This window comes from Tetrao urogallus (assembly GCF_951394365.1).
Source record: "Tetrao urogallus genome assembly, chromosome: 8".
NCBI classification, from domain to species: Eukaryota; Metazoa; Chordata; class Aves; order Galliformes; family Phasianidae; genus Tetrao; species Tetrao urogallus.
The window spans coordinates 10,766,844-10,784,719 of NC_136821.1; the positions used below are offsets into that span (position 1 = coordinate 10,766,844).

The 17,876-nt window shown below is 41.1% G+C and overlaps 1 protein-coding gene across 1 annotated transcript; it reads left to right on the forward strand.

Annotated features, from left to right (window-relative positions):
* Positions 1–407: 407 nt before the first annotated feature.
* On the forward strand, positions 408–16,065 carry IQCB1 (IQ motif containing B1; the record flags this gene model as incomplete). The annotated part of the gene is made up of 13 exons (XM_079539405.1): positions 408–498; positions 1,293–1,455; positions 3,076–3,205; positions 5,350–5,443; positions 6,528–6,627; positions 7,141–7,313; positions 7,703–7,815; positions 8,895–9,004; positions 13,014–13,156; positions 13,571–13,719; positions 14,146–14,274; positions 14,638–14,794; positions 15,836–16,065. The coding sequence occupies 13 exons, from the start codon at positions 408–410 to the stop codon at positions 16,063–16,065; spliced, it is 1,782 nt and encodes a 593-aa protein (XP_079395531.1).
* Positions 16,066–17,876: the final 1,811 nt, after the last annotated feature.

The following is a 17,876-nucleotide window of genomic DNA, read 5'->3' on the forward strand; positions in this document are numbered from 1 at the left end:
TGAGACGCGCCGCCGGGAGGCCGCGCTGTTGGGGGGGGGGGAGGTTGGAGACGCCGTTGGCACGCGGGTATGCAAATGACCCCCTCCTCCTTCAGGGCGGCGCTCTGGTTGGTGGAGAGCGGGCGCGAGCACATGGCCGGGAGGGGTGGCGGGTTGGGGGACTCGGGCTCAGTCAGCGACTCAGTCAGCCTTCGCTCCCCGCGGGTCCCGCCCCGTCCGTCCCTGGGGCTGAGGGATGCTGGAGCTGCCGAGATCTCTGGCCGAAGCCGTAGGCCTCGGGAGGCGGCGCGAGGGCTTCCTTCGCGTTTGTTTCCGTCCTCGGGGCGGAGCGCGGGCTTCCAGCTGACGGCGAGGGAGTCGGGCCCCAGGAACCCCGTGTGGTGCCGCGGGTCTCCCTGCGCTCCCCTATGGCCGCGGACCCCCGAGTGCTGGCCCTGGCCGCGCGGGTCGCTGAGGGCAGCGAGCGGGACGTGCCGGGGCTGCTGCTGAAGTTAAAGGGTAATTTGTTCCGCTCGCACAGTTAAAGGAGACGAGCGGCGAGGCGTGGGCCGCCTCCTTAGGTTCAGAAGGTCGGTTGGAACGGCGGTGGCGGGGCTGGCAGGGCTGAGGAGGCGATAACGCGGCTGTTCTGACAGCATTCAGCCTGTGGAGGTGAAGGGAGGAAGTGGGAAGAGGCAGCTCCCCGCCGGCACGCTGTGTGGGCCCGCGCTGATCGGGGCTGCGTTGCTCCCACCCTCGTTTCTCCCTCATCGAGCCAGGCTGTGGCTGCCAGTAGATCTGTACGCCCGGAGCTCGGGCACAGCTCGGTGAGGCTCCCCTCCTGGCCTTGCCGCAGCGCCTTTGCCTTTGCCGCAGCCACTCCTCGTGGGAATGGCACGAACAAGCCGGGCCCTGTTCTAAATCGGGATGTAATTATAAGGGAGCCGTACGTCTGGCAGTGCCTGTGGCTTTCTCTGGCCTAGGACATTCCTACAAGTGGGCTACGTCCCGCATAGCATTTGTTTTACATCTGAGTGTACAGTGAGAAAATGGAAAGCTACATTCAGCTATCCTTCCAAGCGTCATCCAGCAAGCAGATTGTAGCTGTGAGCGTGGAAAGTGCTGAGAAAATATTTGGTTGCTCCTAGGATTTTTAGAATTACCTTGAGCTCTGCGTGTATGTATTCCTCTTACATTTGGAGAATGAGCAAACGCCTAGAAAAAGTACTATCCAAATTGAACAGCAGAACCTTATGCTTCCCTTTGCTTCCCTTCTTCCTATGCTTCCCTTCCCTCCTGCTTTCTTCCCACAGAAATTTTAAGCAGTGCTTCCTTGGGGCATCAGGAGTCCAAGAAAATTAAGCAAGACATATACTTTTATGATCTGATTCACTACTGCATGCTGGTCCTTAGACAAGATTGCTCTCGGCTGCAGGGAGGCTGGGCTACTGCTGCCCAGCTTGCAGAGATAATAAGGTAAAAAAAAAAAAAAGTGCTAAAAAGTTTTCATCTTGTTTTCTTTGTGGCTTTTCATCTTGCTCTCTTTCTTTTGAAGCTGTAATACGTTGGCTGCCATCCAGAACAAGGCTTGTTGTTCAGGAAAGGCCAGGGTTAAAGTGCAGGGAGCAGTCAAGAGCAGAGGGATCAGGCATAGCCTAATTGGCCCTGTTTAATTCATTCTTATTGTGTTTCATTGAACTGGGTAAACTGTTCGGTGGGAACAGTTTTTGCATTGGGTTTACCTTTTTTTGTGACCAGTACTTGTCTGTGTCACAGTTTTTACCAAGTAATTAAGTAGTTTTTATTGGAGTTATTAAAAAAAAGTCTATTTAGATGTCTTTTACAAAAATTTCAGCTTGATTGACTCTCAGCTCGACTTGGCTCCATTTAAATATCTATTTACATTTTAAATGTAACAGAAGGCATTATTCTTACAGACTAGATAGCTTGATGTACTGATGCTGTGAGAATGCGATAATGAAGTTTAATTCCTAGCTAGTAAATAAGCCAACTTAAAACTTAAATCCCAATGATCCAATCTCAATTTTTGATGCCAGGAAAAATAATGAGTTATAAATATTCCCCTAGTTGTACTTGATTTTGGTTTAACTAGGGAGCGAAATTCTAAGGCATGAAGCAATTAGGCAACCATCTCTTATTTATGTCATATCTGCAAAATGAATTTTTAATGCAGGGAATTTCTGTAAGAGATGCAAGATTTATCACCAGAGCTGCATGATGTTTAAACCAACTCTTATAAGCTATTTTGGTTTGTGGAGAAAACTGAGATTTATTTTAGCTGTAAAAATGTCCTTTTGTAACTTGACGAATCTGAGCTTCATGCTTAGAATGTGCTTTCACGGGGCTTAGGTAAGCAAAGCTGTTCGTGTGTGTGTTCGCAGAAAGCTAACAAAGATTAGATAAGATGTCAGGAAGCAAAATTCATAAGAAGTTGGAAAGGCGTTTTTGTTGCACTGATGTGGGATACAGACTTGAAAAATTCCCAGTTCTAAAAATTACAGTTCCTTGTACGTAACCTTTCAGAAATGACCGACGTGTTTGTGGTGAGTGAAGTCAGAAAACTGAGATCTGAGGAACTGATCCCGCATGTGTTCCTCGATTAGAGGAAAGCTGTAGGCAGATTCACAGAATTTTCTGTGGTGAAGTAATAGCTGTTTGGTGTATTTTTTTGTCATATCATCTGCACCACCTTCGTCATGCTTTCTTTTCCCTTATCAAGTCTCTGTTTGTCTTTGCTTCTTTTCCTTATGACCATCAGAGCCTGTCCCAAACATATGGAACAAGTCTGAACAGGACCCGTGAAAATAAAGGCAAAAGTGCCTTGGATGTGTTTTAAACTGAGCCGTGCTGTGAGAAGTGGCATTATACTTGGTGTCTCCAGCCTGCCACTGATTACTGTTCCTTCTGAAGCAGCAATAGTGGAGCTAGTCACAGCAGTTAACTGCTGTTCAATGATGGATTGTCCCATTCCAGTGAAGCATTTCTTCTCTGATGACATGACATTCATTCAAAACTGTTCAAACAGGCCTTTGACAATTCAGGTTGATCTTCCCCCCCCCCCCCCTCCCGTTTCAGTCATTGTTGTGTAGGACTGGAGGTGAAAGAAGATCCTGAGGAATTTTACAAGAAATTTCTTCCTTCAGCTGTAGACAACCTGCTGTTCTTGGGGAGACGCCTGCAAGCGCGATTTATCCGAGCAGTCAAGGTATTTAAATTTCATGATCAGAAGAGCAGAGAATCTCTGTAACCTTTCTGAACCTGTGTATTGCATGAGTAGGATTATTTTAGATGTGCTGTAGTATGAAAAATTATTTTCCAGAAATTAAAATAATTTTTCTTTACATAGCTTTGAAACTAAAATCTGTTACCGTGGAGCATCCAGTCCATTACATGGGCCTAAACAAATTTGTTACCATAGATTTAGAATTTGGTTGCTACTTTTGAGAAATTTTAGAGGAGTTAACAGAGGATGTAATTATGTATAAGACAAAAGAATTAGAGCAGTAAGATGGAAAAAAAAAAAGCCTTAAAAAACAGCATCCCAGCCATAGCAGTGTCTTTTTAACTTGGCGTGTGATTCGTTCAGTCTTTGTAACTGCTTTATTCTCAGTGCTTCATTCAGCTTTACAATAAAAGAAAGTGTGGTTTAGGAAGACTTAAGACTTTAGGTCAGATAGGTCAGAGTTTGTTTTGACATAGAACTTCTAAAGTGAAAATGGCAAAAAAATTTCCCAAATGCCTGCTGCTTCTGAACCAGCATGTAGGGAACCCTAGAGGCAGGCTTTGTGTTTTAGCAGATGAGAACACTTTCCTATATTGCTCTCCTTTTGTGGAGGGGAAGGGTTTTGTCCAGTTATTGCTTTTGAAGCATTCTGAGTGCCAGAACCAGCAAAAGTTTAATAATGATAATTTAAATAACCAACCCAGTGGATTCTGATAGTTTATTATTCCTGTTTCTCCTTTGTATCCCATTTCTTGTCTCAATAACTCCTTGGACTTAGGCAAAGTTTTCCTACAGTGTCTTGTTCTGGTCATTACATACATAATCACTTCTCAGAAAGTATCAGTAGAGTGACGTATTTTTTGTTTGTTCAACACTTTAGAAGTGCATTTAATGCTTAGGAAGCTTCCTGAATGACATCCCAGGAGACTCCACTCTTATCTGCAATATGTAATTTCCCCTATTCTTTCTTATTATGTCTCAGCCTGCATGCTACTTGAGTCATGCTTGTGGGCAAAGATTACTTCTGAATTCCAGTGCAGTCTGTATTATAGTTAGTATGTTGGCTTTCAAATCTTGTGGTCTCGGAGGTGACCGGGCACCCAAATTTGATGCTTACTCACTGGAACTTCAAAAGTCCCTCTTTGCTGGTATTGTTGTGCCCTCACTCGCCTTGTGTAGAAGACTTCAAAGTAAAGGGAAGTACTAAAATAGCTTTCAGAAACTGATGCCTTGCCAAACACACCAAAGATAGTATTATGCCTTACCTTCTTCCTGCTATTTTGTATCTCTTGTTCAGTCAGTACCAAATAGTTAAACCATGACTGATGGCTGGGACTCACTGCACAGATCTAGGAAGTGACTTCCCGGAATTCCACTGGTGGAGGCTGAATGGTGTGGGAGATATCAGGCTAAGTGCTTTATAATAACATTTGTCACTTTGCTGTCCACTCACTGAGAATTTTGATTGCCAGTGGCTGTGGATCGTACCTGGAATACAAACTCCAAACTCCAAACTGTCTGTGCTCCCATTAAAACTTAGATACTTCCTGGCTGTTGTGTCCAGTGCAGTGTTATCACAAGCAAGCTTGTCTATATTCTGTTTGGGTAAACTGATTGAACTTCAGCTCTAACAGTGGTTTGGTATTTGATGCCAAACCTCCAACTAGGAGTGCTTCTGCAGCCTCACTGTGACAGTTCACAGCAACCTTGTGGATTGTTACCTATATCTTTGGCTGCTTTGTGCTCATTGTTTCTGTGCTGTAATCTTAAATAATGTATTTACTACTTTGTGAATCAAATCTGTGATTCATTTGTATTAACCTGTCAGTTATCTTTTTAGCCCTCCCATACTAACGTATACTTCTAAGAATTCAACAAGCCTTTTCTCTCCCCATTACAAAGGTTTCAGGATTGGATGCTTTATTCTAGTATGTTTAGACTTTGTTGATTGATCTCTGGCCTTTTTTTTTGGTGTGCCTGGTTCCTGTGGTTTGACCAACTTAATTTGTGCAGCTGGTAGAGCTGGTTTCCAAATAGCTGAAGTATACAAGACTTCCTGCCATATCGTGATGTAGTAGGAAGATACACACACACGTTTGTTTTTTTTTTACTTCTCTTTTGCTTAGGATGAAGAAAAACAAGATTTTTTACGCTATTTCCAAACAGTAACTGATGCCATCTGCTGGCTGTTTGGTGGACATATTCAACTAACAGAGTGTGGTAAGGGAAAATTCATTCATAAAATACTCGGGTATTTGTTCAGATGAAATAGAGCTGGCAAGAGACAGTCGTAAGCCAATCCCCTCCTAGTTTTCTAATTTGTGATAGATCTTAAGGCAGTCTATTAAAGTATTCCTTCCAACAGGAACAGCAGTATTGAGGTTGTAAAAGATCCACTAAAGGAGAATACTGGAATTGTATTTCTAATCTTTTAGAAACCAACAGTAAAAGTGTTTTCCTGAAATTTCCCTTTGTAATCTTGTACCTTTAGAAGAGCAGATATTTTTTAGTGAAAAGGTACTTCAGAACTTCTTGTCTTTGATTAATATATGCAGAAGTTTGACTGAAGTACATTCCCAGACCTAAAATGGGGGATGAATTGAAAATGGGTTATTTGATTTGTTACCATGCTATCCATGCTATCTCTCATGCTATTTGTTGCCAAGTATCTAACAAACTTTACTAGACTTTTGACCAAAATACAGTTTCAGTTAAGCCAGTGTTGAGCACACGGATATTTAGTTCATAATGAAAAGCAGAATTTGGTTTTGTCTCTCACAGAAAGCAATAAATTAAAGATAACAAAATACATAGCTGAAAACATAAATGGACAGAAAAAATTCTACATAAGTAGGCTGGAACTGGAACAAAAACAAAAGATGGTGCTTCAGTGACATCAGTGGTCTTGCATTAAATGAAGCTGGTTTAACAAACTGTTAAGGTTGTAGTGCTTATTTTCTCTGGATATTGTTGCCCCGGTGATGAAATTCCACTAGTGTAATGAGAAACTGGTGCTAGTGTAACATAAGAAGTTTTAAAGCTTTTGTTATATCTCAGTGCCAGTGCCTAAAGGATGTCCAGCGGCAGAAAAACAGAGCCCAGCATGTTTTTTTTCCCTTTTGTGTTGAAATAGTTTGCTTATTCCAGGAAGCTTCAGTGTAAAAATGATAAAAGATGATGTTTGTTCCAGAAAGTGCCTGTTTTTACTTGTTGTGGCTTTCATGATTCAGTTAATTTGTTTTGTAGTATTTTAAAGCCTGTAATTCTGACTGTGTGATTTCTTGTCTGTTTGTTTTTCTTGCAGTGCTGCAAAATGATCACTTCCTGAAGTTGCTAATATCAGACAGTGTTGAAACAGCAGTTACAATGATGTCTCTTTTACACAGTATTTTGGGGGTCAATAGGTTAGTTGTTCTTATGTCACTGATTTTCCTGAATCTCAAATTTCAAATTCAGTTCATTACTGCTTTGTAAAATAGAACTTTTCATATATGAGAGCTGTGGTGGTGTTTTTTTTTTTCCTGGTCTTTGCTGTAGAAATAGAAATATCCGATATTTTGTTTATCCTGTTGTTAAAATGAGGGAATGGGAATGGGTTGAAATAGCAGTACTGCCTCTGCCACTGAAACAACGGCAGTGAGGAATGAGTTAGCAATACTTGTCTTCTCAGTTTAACTGGAATAAACGTGGGAGTATCGACTCATCACAGAAAAAGAAGCAGCATAAAACAAAAATGACTCTTCAGTTCCATTTCCTTACACCCTGGATCAGATTGCTGGTCCAGTTAGTTGCGTATGTTAGCTGTTGTCTTGCTGAATACCTGAGGACATCTATAATAAGAATTCACTATTAAAAACCTGATAGTTTGTAACTAACTCTTCATTTCTCCTCCCCTCCCCTTATTTTTATATATTAAGTTCTGTCCTGCTTCGGGTTGATGAGGAGATCCTGCATTCCTTATTGGATGAACTTGTTTATAAGCTTTCATCTTCTACCAACCCTGTCATAGGAAACTCTGCTACAAAATTGCTGTTGCTGATGGCAAAATTTTGCAAGCAGCTCCTGAAGTTACTGGCAGCTCGCTACAAAGGTTTGTGATTGTGTGCAATCAGTCACTGGGCCTCCTTGCATCCCCCATAAAAATGCAAAGGTGGAGGTTAACCAGAGCCATCTTGGTTCAGTAACGAATACCTTACAATGCTGTACTGATAAGACATTGGAAATACATTGCTAATTCAACTGCCCATTACATAGGTGCAATAATCATTGCCCATACAAAGCTATAGTATTTAATAATAATGATTCCAGCACCAGATATTCAGAGATAATATGTAAACTCAAAGATGATTGACCTCGTTTAGCTGCAGTCTAGTCTTCTTTGCACGTAGAGTCAGATTGGATTTTTCTATTTGAAAGTTTGAAATCGTAGAAAGAAGAAATTGCCTTTGCAGTATTGCACGGTTCTTCTCTCTTTCATAGGACTAAATGTGCTGTTAAGTAAACAGTGGACTGGCAAAGGATTTGACAGGGATCTCAGTCAACTTCTGGACTTGCTATGCTTGGAACAATCCAATGGAAAAGAGGAAGTGCAGGTGCTGAATTTTAATGAGACTTTCTAATATGAATTTGTAGTTAATTGTGATTTGTATATACACAGGTTGCATTTACTGTCTCACTTTGTCTGAGCTTTTCAAAGCCTGTGCTGTTTTTTTCACTGTATCAGTAGGTGTTGTTTTTTTTTTTTTATTTCCAATTCACTCTATTTCTTTTTTTTCTTTCTCGTTGTTAAGATCTCAAGGAATTCCAGTAATTGAGGAATGGAAATTGAGAATGGCTTGAGAAACTGACTTTGCATAGTCACAGTGCAGTGTGAAGTTTTATACAATCATAGGGAAAAAGATAATTTTTGTTAACTGTAAAACAAAACTAATTGTATCTGCTTGTTTTGCATCAGTGTTATAAATGTAGATTTCTGAATTCTTGGGAGCATTAAGAGCTGTATTGTGAAAGCATTCAGTGAGAACATTGTCTGGGCCGTGCTTCCAATAAAAAGAGCAAATGTGTGTTTTATGAGCTTAACAAAATATAGGCAGGGTTTTCAGAGAGAGCAGTTCAAAGGAAGTCAGAGCTGTGTTTGCACGGTCCTGCTTTCACCTTAAACACAGCAGGGTGTTTTGGGTGTTCTGCTCTCTCTGGAAAAAACACCATTTGAGAATATGATTTTTTTAAAATCTTATTTGTTGCATTTTCTGATCATAGTGGGAATGTAAATATTCCCTACAGTTAGTTCTCCAGACTTGTCTTTCCATTCTCTCTAGTGGAGACATTTTGACCGAATTGACACTTGAAATATCAAGTGCTTCAGATACTTTCAATTTTAAAATTTTTAGTATCAGTTATGTGGCTAATATGTGTCTGTGCTGTAGATTATTTGTTTACCAAAGAGAGCACTGATGATCAGGTTAGCTGCCTTTGGACTAAAGACAAGTTTTGTGATAATAATTGTCTAAGACCTTAGCTGCCCCCCACTGGTATAAACACTGTGCATTTCAGAGCATTGGAAAACTGATAAGGTTTCACCAATTGCTGAGATCGTTCCAAAGATGCAAACAGTAATAATGTGTTCTTATATGCAGAGCAAATATTCTGCTAACTATTTTATACATTTCAGAGACAGCACCAAGCAGCTTGTGTAATTCAGGCAACGTGGAAGGGATTTCAGACAAGAAAAAGACTGAAAAAACTGCCCCAAGCAGTGACAGCTTTGCAGAGAAGCTTCAGGTAAACAGCATCTCTTTGTAAAAAGTGCTAGAAAATAGTGTGATAGGACTTGTTTGTGTTTAGTTTGGTGTTTCTCACATCACAGAATCTCAAGAAAAATTTAGGTCATATCAAGCAATTCCCCACTAAAGGCAGGGCCAGCCTTAAAACAAGATATCTGGCTGCTTGGGGCTGTATGCAGCTGTGGAGGTCTCCAAGGATGCAGACCCACCATCTCACTCAGTCCCTGTCTTGGTGCTGCATGATTCACGTTCCATTAGAATTCTTCCATTAGAGTTAGCAGGAATGTTCCTTGTTGCAGCTCTTTTCCACTAACTCTTGTCCCTTTTCGGTGCACCTGTGAGAATGTGGCTCTATCTTCTCTACACATAACAAAAGACAGAGATTAGATTCCCTGAACTTATCCTATATGCTCTGTACCATTATCTCTCCAGTCAGTCGATGTCTGTCTTGCTGGGTGACCCAGTAAAGTATGGGCATATTGCAGGCGTGCCCTCCAGAGTGCTTGAGTAAAGCTGTTTAAATAATTTTCTTTGACCTGTTGTCTCTGCTTTTGCAAGTGCAGCACACTATGCAGTAGTGGTTGTTATTTCAAGGGCACACTGCTGGCTCGTGTTCACTTTGTAAGCCACCACGATGCCCAGGTTCTTTTCAGTGGAGCTGCTGTGCAGGTAACCAAGGCCCAACCTGTATGATTCATGAGGTTATTTAGTCCCAAGTGTAGGACTTCCCATTTGAATTTAATGTGGTTTCTGCTGACCCATTTTCTGTGTCTGTGGAGTTTCCTGAGTGCCAGCCCTGCCCTGTAGTGCATGGGAGACTGATGATAGCCTTGCTGAAGTCCAGGTAAATGACACCCAGTGCTCTCTCCTCATCCACAGAGCCAGTCATCACAGAAGCCATCAGGCTGGTCACACATGATTTGTCTGTGATAAACCTTAGATGGCTGTTCCCATTTGCTTCCTGTCCTTCCCACTTGGAAATGTGTAGCTTTCCCAAGGATTTGTTGCCATATCCCAGGGAATTTTCCTGGGTTGACCCAGAGGTCCTCCATCTGAAAGATGCCTTTTTCCTGTCAGCTGTATTTTCTCAAACATAGAAGTAATGTAATGCCAATATGAGCTATTTCACTGCAGATTCTTTTAGCAAAAACATCCAAACAATGTGCTTTTCCAGCAGTACCAAATTGCTATCTCTGGTGCCAAAAGCTCCAACTGTCCCTTTCCCAGCTGCCAAATTTCTTCTCCATGAAAAAAAGCCCTTAGTTCTGTGAGCCTCTGTGTAAAAATGTATAGCATATGGAAAACTGAAAGTGTGGAACTCCAGCATTGGATTGCACTAAACAGCATTAGAGGATGATGTACTGGTGGCAGAACAGTTAACTGCTTCACAGTTAACTCTATAAAAATTCCACCATAAAGTAAATGTGTCCTGAAGTCCTGATAGGATCAGGTGTAGCAAGATAAAGCAGAAAGGAGAGGGTGGCCAGGCTGGAGGCAATCAGCCAGCTGCTTAACTGTCATGTTCTCAACGTTGCAAGCATTAGCACGTGCATCTTAAACAAGCAGTTCTTGAATCAGTTAAGCTGACTTTTAAATGTGCTTTTCTAACATTGAGAAGAATAAAAATGTATTAATATTTTTAGTCTTATGGTCATGGCCCAGTCAGTCCCAGTGCACTAAGTACAGTACAGTGACTGTACAGCTCCAGTAGTTGTTTTTTTCTGTCTAGGTCAAAGCTGCACTTAGAGTTACGCCAAAAATCAAAATAAGCTTTGGAATATTGTGATCATTATTTTAGAAAAGCTTTCAAGTGGCCTTTTGAATTTTTAACAGTTAGGGTTTGGTTATATTCATGGATTTATTTTAGAACAAGCCTGGTTCCATGCTGTTAAGGCTGAAACTCTATATCTGGCTCATCTGCAGCTGCAGTGGAAGATCTTAAACTCTACAAGTTACAGACTTCTGAAACTCTGTGGTTTCACAAATGTCTCCTCAGTGAGATTAAAGCTTGCAGTCTTTCCATGAGGTTAGTTCACTTTTATGTAACTAACTGTAGAACTGTTAAAATGGCAGTGATTTGTATTAATCAAGTATCACATGATTGTGTGAATGTAGATGTACATGTAGGCAATCGGAGAGAGGTTAATCCATGCTATGAACTGCTGAAGAAAGCCTGGGTCTTTCTGTGTTGTACTTCAGTGCAGACATATTTCCCTGTCAGCGCGGTTTTGTACAAGCAAATGTGGCTTATTATTGGGAGAAATGGAGAATGAAGAAGAATGTATAGTTTTACAGGCTACTTAAGAAGTAAACACTTACAAACTTGGCTAATACTATTGTCAGCTTCACAGATCCGCATCTGAGAAGTTCATAGGACATTCTTGCTGTTTTCCACTTAGTGGAGCTCATGAAAGTTTCTAGGGAAAAGTGTTGATAGTTTTATTAGGGAAATGTCTTCAGAAGTCTTGTTTCACCCTGTGACATCATTCAGCTTAGAAGTACTGTATGTGCCTTCTTGGATTAAAAATGCAAAAGTTAAGAGCTCTCATTTACAGAAATGTGTGGGCTGAAAACCTTGAGCCCATTCTGACGTTACTGTATACATCGTGATTTGTGTCTGTAGGTGGATGTGTGGGCACACTTAGAGTCTGCATTACTGTCATAAGAGGATTATGGTCTCTTAGATCATGGTGTTTATCAGTTGGAGCCAGATCTTTAAATCCAGATCATAATAGCTTCCATCCTATCTTTCCCCACAAAGTTACAGAGACTGAGGAGAAACTGTAGTTGGTGGAAAATTTACCTGTAATTTTATACTAGCGATGAGGAAGCACGCTGTTATTTCAATGGTACTGTGAGTCTAAAGGTATGTGACATATAATGATACCAACATTGCTGGGCACTGGTACTAGCCTGCTTTTTTCTCCCCTCCTCCTCACCCTTTATGCTTATACTCTATTTGTGCCCTTTTCCCCACATCTCTTTCACTGTCCCCAGTAAAATGCTAGAGGAGAGCAGAACTCCCAGCTGTGGGTCCAGCAGAGACACTCAGGCCCTAAGCAGGCTGGTGATCTCGCTGCAATGGGAAAGGGAGTTGCATCATTACCTCATCATGGGGGGAACTCTTAATCTGGAGTGTTGAACTGCTAATGAGGATGTCAGGTCCACTGGGACAAGAGAGGGGAGAGAGGGAGAGCCCTAGCTCACAGCTCCTCCAGCCTCACTGAGACCCTGTCCAAGTGGTCTCAATAATTACTGGTATAGATATGGTAGTGTATTTAGCATTAATATATTAGTCTGCGTATTATTAGCTTAGGAGCCAGTCACAGAGTTTTTGCTTGTCTGATTTGTGAAACATTTACTGGGGCATTTCCAGTGCCAAGCACAGCGGGGCAACGTCCAAACATCAAATTACGACAACCAGTACAGGTGAAGAATTTGCAAGAAGATTCTTTCTTAATGTTCTGTTAACAAAATCGATGGAGGAAATGTGTCAGTGTGTATTTCCTGGAGAAAAAGTCCTTCAAGATTTGAAAAGTAAACCTTAACAACCAACATTCTGATCTCCTTTAGCAGCCTGTATGAAAAAATAGTACATAGAATGGAAAGCAGGTGCCATGCATACTGATGGATGCACTGGAAAAGATACATACTGTATCAGTTGCCTAGTGTTGCTTTACCTTTTCCACAGATGATGGAAGCAAAACAGTTTAGTTCACTCTAGTTGTAAATGTCCCATGTGAAGCATGACTCTCTTTATTGTGTTTAGAAGTATAACCTAAGTAAAAGTATATCTTTTTATTTGATAACAAATTGAATTTCTGGCTCACATCTTTCCTGCTCACAGGTAGTGTGGTAATTTATTAGTTTGCAGGTGATATCTTGTTGCTTGGTGTAGTCCTGCAGCCAGTGGCTGGCTTGGCAGCAGCTGGGCCATTCAGTATAGACAGAGATTCTTTTAAGAAGTGTACAATTAAGTTAATTGTTAATGTCTTTGTGTATTGTAGAGCTAAACGAGAACAGGAGCTTCAGCTTTTGGAGAAACAGAAGAAAGATGAGGCCCTAAAACTGCAAATGCAGATCCAGAGACAGAGGGCCATGAGACTCTTCCATGAAAGACAGCTGGCCTTACTGGAAATAATCCATCCCAGTACGTGTTACACTGAAGTGTTTCAGAAGATTAAACTGTCTGGGTCTCTTTAAGAACATTTTCCTCAAATGTATTTCCTAATCTTGCATGTCTGTTTGCACTGTAGTCTTACCGTCTATTTTCCTGACCTGGTTACCTGACCAAGAGTTCTTCAAGGGCTCAGTAACTACTGACTGAGAAATGCTGCCTTCAGAATGGTACAGGATAAAAAGGAGGCCCTCTCTACGTAAAGCTCCGTGGCACTTACCAGCTTTCTCTGAGAAATGGCCTGCAGCTAGTGGGCTTTTGAGGAAGACTATTTCACTGATAGTACCCAAGCTTTTTGATACCATTTAGTTTTTAAGGATTAAAGGTGTAAATTGTTGGTAGATCTCAACCCATGATCTTATAACTGGATTTTTCTCACGTTGGTAGGTCAGATAAATAAGCACATGCAGGAAATGGAGGTGAAATCTGCATTAACTATCCAGAGATTTTGGCGAGGGTATAGAGCAAGAAAAAATTTTCATCAACAGAAACAGTCTCTTAAGGAGTATAAAGCAGCTGTCGTCATTCAGAGAGCAGTAAGTGTACAAACTTTGTTCTAAAATTAGGTAGGACTGAGTGCAGTATTTTGACACCTTCCAAGAAGATTTGTTCACTTTTCTTAATGTTGATATAGCTATAAGTTATTCAGAAAACATGCAGAGGGTGATAATCTATAGCTACAAGTTGGCTAGAGAGGTTGAACCTTGCGTGACATAGGAAGTGTGATACAATCTTCTAACTAAAATATGAGCTACCATTTTGAAACAAAAGGCTGGAACCTCACAACACCAGCATTCTAACATTTGGTATTCATGCTGACCATTTCATGTTGCCTTTTTGGTATAGCTGAAGTTATGTTTTATGGAATGCAGTGCTAAGACATTTTTCTGTCACTGATTTATTGCAAAGTGAGACAAACTCCCTGTCTATGATTTTCATATTCTCATGTGTTTTGTTCAAAGGCTTGTAAGTTCTTGGAAAAACAAAGAAGAAAGAAAACTCTCTCTTCCTGGAAAGATCCCAAAGGGCTGAGTGATGAGCAGAGAGTAGCTTTACAGCAGAAGGTGGATGACTACATCAAATTGCATCCGGTCTGTTTTAGTCATTTCATAATTCTCAGTAATGATGCAATGTAAAGTACTGTAGGGATGAGGTATATTCATAAATTCTGATCAAGATAATCCGTATGAGGTATGCCTATATTAACCCTGCTTATTTGAGAGCAAGGTGCTTAAATGTTGGGGATTTAAACTATTAATTGAATAAAAAAGGTCAAAACAAACTGTAATTGGAGAATTACATATACTTGGTAGATAGGTTTGGAGAGAGCTCCAGAGGAAGCAAAATGATTAAGTTAGCAATTAAAAACAGCATTGGTATTCCTTGTTTGGACATTAGTCTGCCCCCAGTGGATTAATGGATCTTCATGGTAACAAACTTTTATTTTCCTCCAGGCTTCCCAAATGTCAGAAGAAATGAGTAAAGAATTACATATGCAGGCCCAGGAAAAGCTGGCACAGTTCCTGCTGAGAAGCAGGCTGGATCAGAGAGCAGCACAGCGGAGAGAGACGTTACTGGCTCAGGTCAACACTGATGTGGAGCTGCTAATGAGTACGTGACTGCTCTGGTCATAGTTTTAATTAACATTTGGATTAAACTAATTTAGAAAGAAAATTAAAGGGAACAGTCTTATTTAAAAACCGAAATAGCTTTCTTCCTTTGCCATACGTCTTATGTTGAGATTTTGAGGGTAGTTAGAAACTATCCAGATATTGCTGTAAATATATCTGCTTTTCAAGGAGCTGCTTATTTTTCTGCCGGAAGTCTTTCTGATGTACTCACAACAAAAGCAATGGTCCTTGTAAAAGACATAGATGTTTTTAAGGGCATCTTACACAACCTCTTTTTCTAATGTTTCTTTTTTTGTTGTTGTTGTTTTCTTCTGTTTTCTTGTTTTCTTCATATGAAAAGGAAAATCTCTGAGCTGAAAATTTTGAGGCATGTCTTCATTTAATCTGGCCTGGCTTTATTTGGAACAGAATTCACTGCTGTGCTATCTAAATTTCACATACCTTGGATCGAAAATGAGAATAGCAAACTGCAGCCAGCAGAGAGCACCCAAGCAGGACAAAATTCAGCAAGTTACTGAAATTCCATTACTTAGTCTGTCACATGGTGTGCCACTGCAGCTCAGTGCTGCCTGAACAGGCAGACCAACAGCATGCTTACATTGTGCTGGGGCCCCCAGGCAGTGAATACGCAGCGCTGCTGCAGTAGAAGCACGACGCTGATATCACCCTGTGCCAGGAGTGCTGATCCAGCATCAGTGAGCAGGAGCTCCTCTTATGTCACAGCTTCATGAGAATTTGGTTTGATGGATACCGCTGCTGTCACTGAATGATGTAGTCCTGCTTTCCCTCCTTCTCCCTTTCCCTGTTGTGTATTTATTTTTTGAGATAGCGCTAATTCGGATTACTTCTCCAATCTGGTTTATCACATAGCAATAAAATTGTAATGTCAGCAAGGGGAAATGAGTGACCTGGGACAGTAGGAGGTGAGAGAGTAGTGATCTTTATTGTTTTGTTTAAAATACTCATAAAACTGCAGCATAAGAAACAAAATACAGAAACCTGATTCTCCTTGTTCTTACAGATGCTCCGCAGTTAGCAGAGACCACAGAAAAAGATCTTGCTGTTTTCATGAGTCGGTCAGTCCCTGTAGCTACCAAGGCCAAAGAGTCCCACAATGCTATGCTGAAATACGCTCGCTGGCCGTGGTGGAAGAAGCTTGGAGATGAGTTTGAGGAGGATGATGTCATTCCTGATGACATCCTGAATGCAGAACTTGGAAGTCTGTTTATTGGTGGAAGGAAATCCTTATAGCTATTGGTGGAAGCTCATCCATTTACAGGCAGAAGAATCTGTTACTCGTTTAGCCAGGCTCATACCTTGCACTATGCATTACTTGTACATGTTTTTAAGAAAGCAAAACACTTGAATTCTAAGACAAAGCACTGAAAAAGAACAAGGTTTTATTTTACTTACCTTATTAAGAATCTTTCTGCGCATCAGCAGTAAAATATTGACTGTGCTAATACCAAAAGGATTTAAATACTGTAGTTGCTAATAAGGATATTTTGTAACTGTTTCAAAAAGGATTTAAGTACTGTAGTTGTAAATACAGATATTTTGTAACTTATATAGCTTTGACTGTATATATTCTTTGCATTTTCACTTATTACTTATGCACTCAGATGCATAAAAAATTATTCCCTTGTAAAAGCCTGGGCTGATGTGCTTTGAGGTGAAGATGGATTCAGAACAAATTAAGACATGAGAACTCAGGCAAGTAGGAAACAGGCTTGGGTGTTTCCAGCAGGGTAGAACAGCTAACTGTGGTCAGCACAGGCAAAGCTTGGACTGAGGAATCTCCACTTCTTGCTTAGAAACAAGTGAAAAAGCAAGAAGAAGAAAGATTTTGTTAGGCTGTATGTCTAACTGTATGTTTTCCTTTAAAAGCACGCGGTTCCTTGCACAGCCAGTGCACTGCAGTGTAAGATGGTCGCAGTCCAAACCGTTAAATGGGATCAATAGTGTCAGTGTGGCCATCTGCACCACCACCCTCATCTTCTTAAACCATGTGGTTATCATTTAATTCAGAAAGGTCTCCAGCACGATCACTGTCACCTGGTCTATGGCGAAAACCTGTAGTCGAGGGCCAAAGGCCACAGCTGACCAATCTGCACAGAAAGAAAGGAGAACACAAGACTGCAGTGGGTGCCTGCACTACTAATAAAGTATTCATTAGGTGAGACCCAGAAAGTCTTAATACTGCAGAGGAAGAAAAAGCACATTGGTTTCTGCCAATTGTGTATGGACAGCAATATTGCTTCAGTGTGTTTGCTTTCCATCTTCTCTAGAAGGTTTTAATTTTAGTGATGAATGGAAAACAAATAAATAGAAATAGTAGGCAGAAGTCCAAGGCCATTCAGATGCAGCTGATACATTGAAATTAATAACTGGGCAGCTGCCAGGAGGAAGAGCTGTGCTCTGGGTTAATTTTTTTAGCAGGCACAGTGATTTGGAAGGCACTGAATTGGCTCTCAGCTCCCTTCTTGGATAGTTAACTGGTGAAAAAATCCATTATCTGACAGGGCGCTCACATGTGACTGTTGAATTACATGTTCTGCACAGCCTTGCTATTAGTTTTAGACCATGCTTATCAGAAACCAGGTGCCCTATGAACACCAGAGTTGGAGGAGCTGGGGATGAAATCTTCCTCAGCAGCTGCCAAGCTCTAATGCTGGAAAATGCCCAGCTTCCCCAGCTGAACTGCAGCAAACCAGCTAACCACCTGTTCCCTTGCAAATACACTGCCTCTGTCCTCCCCACACGTCATTGTATCTCCTGCTGTACAGCCACTGACCCAAACTATTTTGAGGCAGCAGCCTCTGCTGTTATGTTTATTCCTAATCACCCTCATTATAACAGCTCTTTAACACAGGGCGATGTGCACAGAGGTGCTTTTCTTAATGTATTTTATGTAAAGAGATGTGGCCCCCTAGCCAGTGTTAAATACCAAGTGAATTATAGAACATTTCACCAAAAAGCCATTTATTGTAATGTTAATGACCTCTGCCACTCACTGCCACTGGAGTGAGTAACGAATTCCCCCATTGAAATATACTATTTGC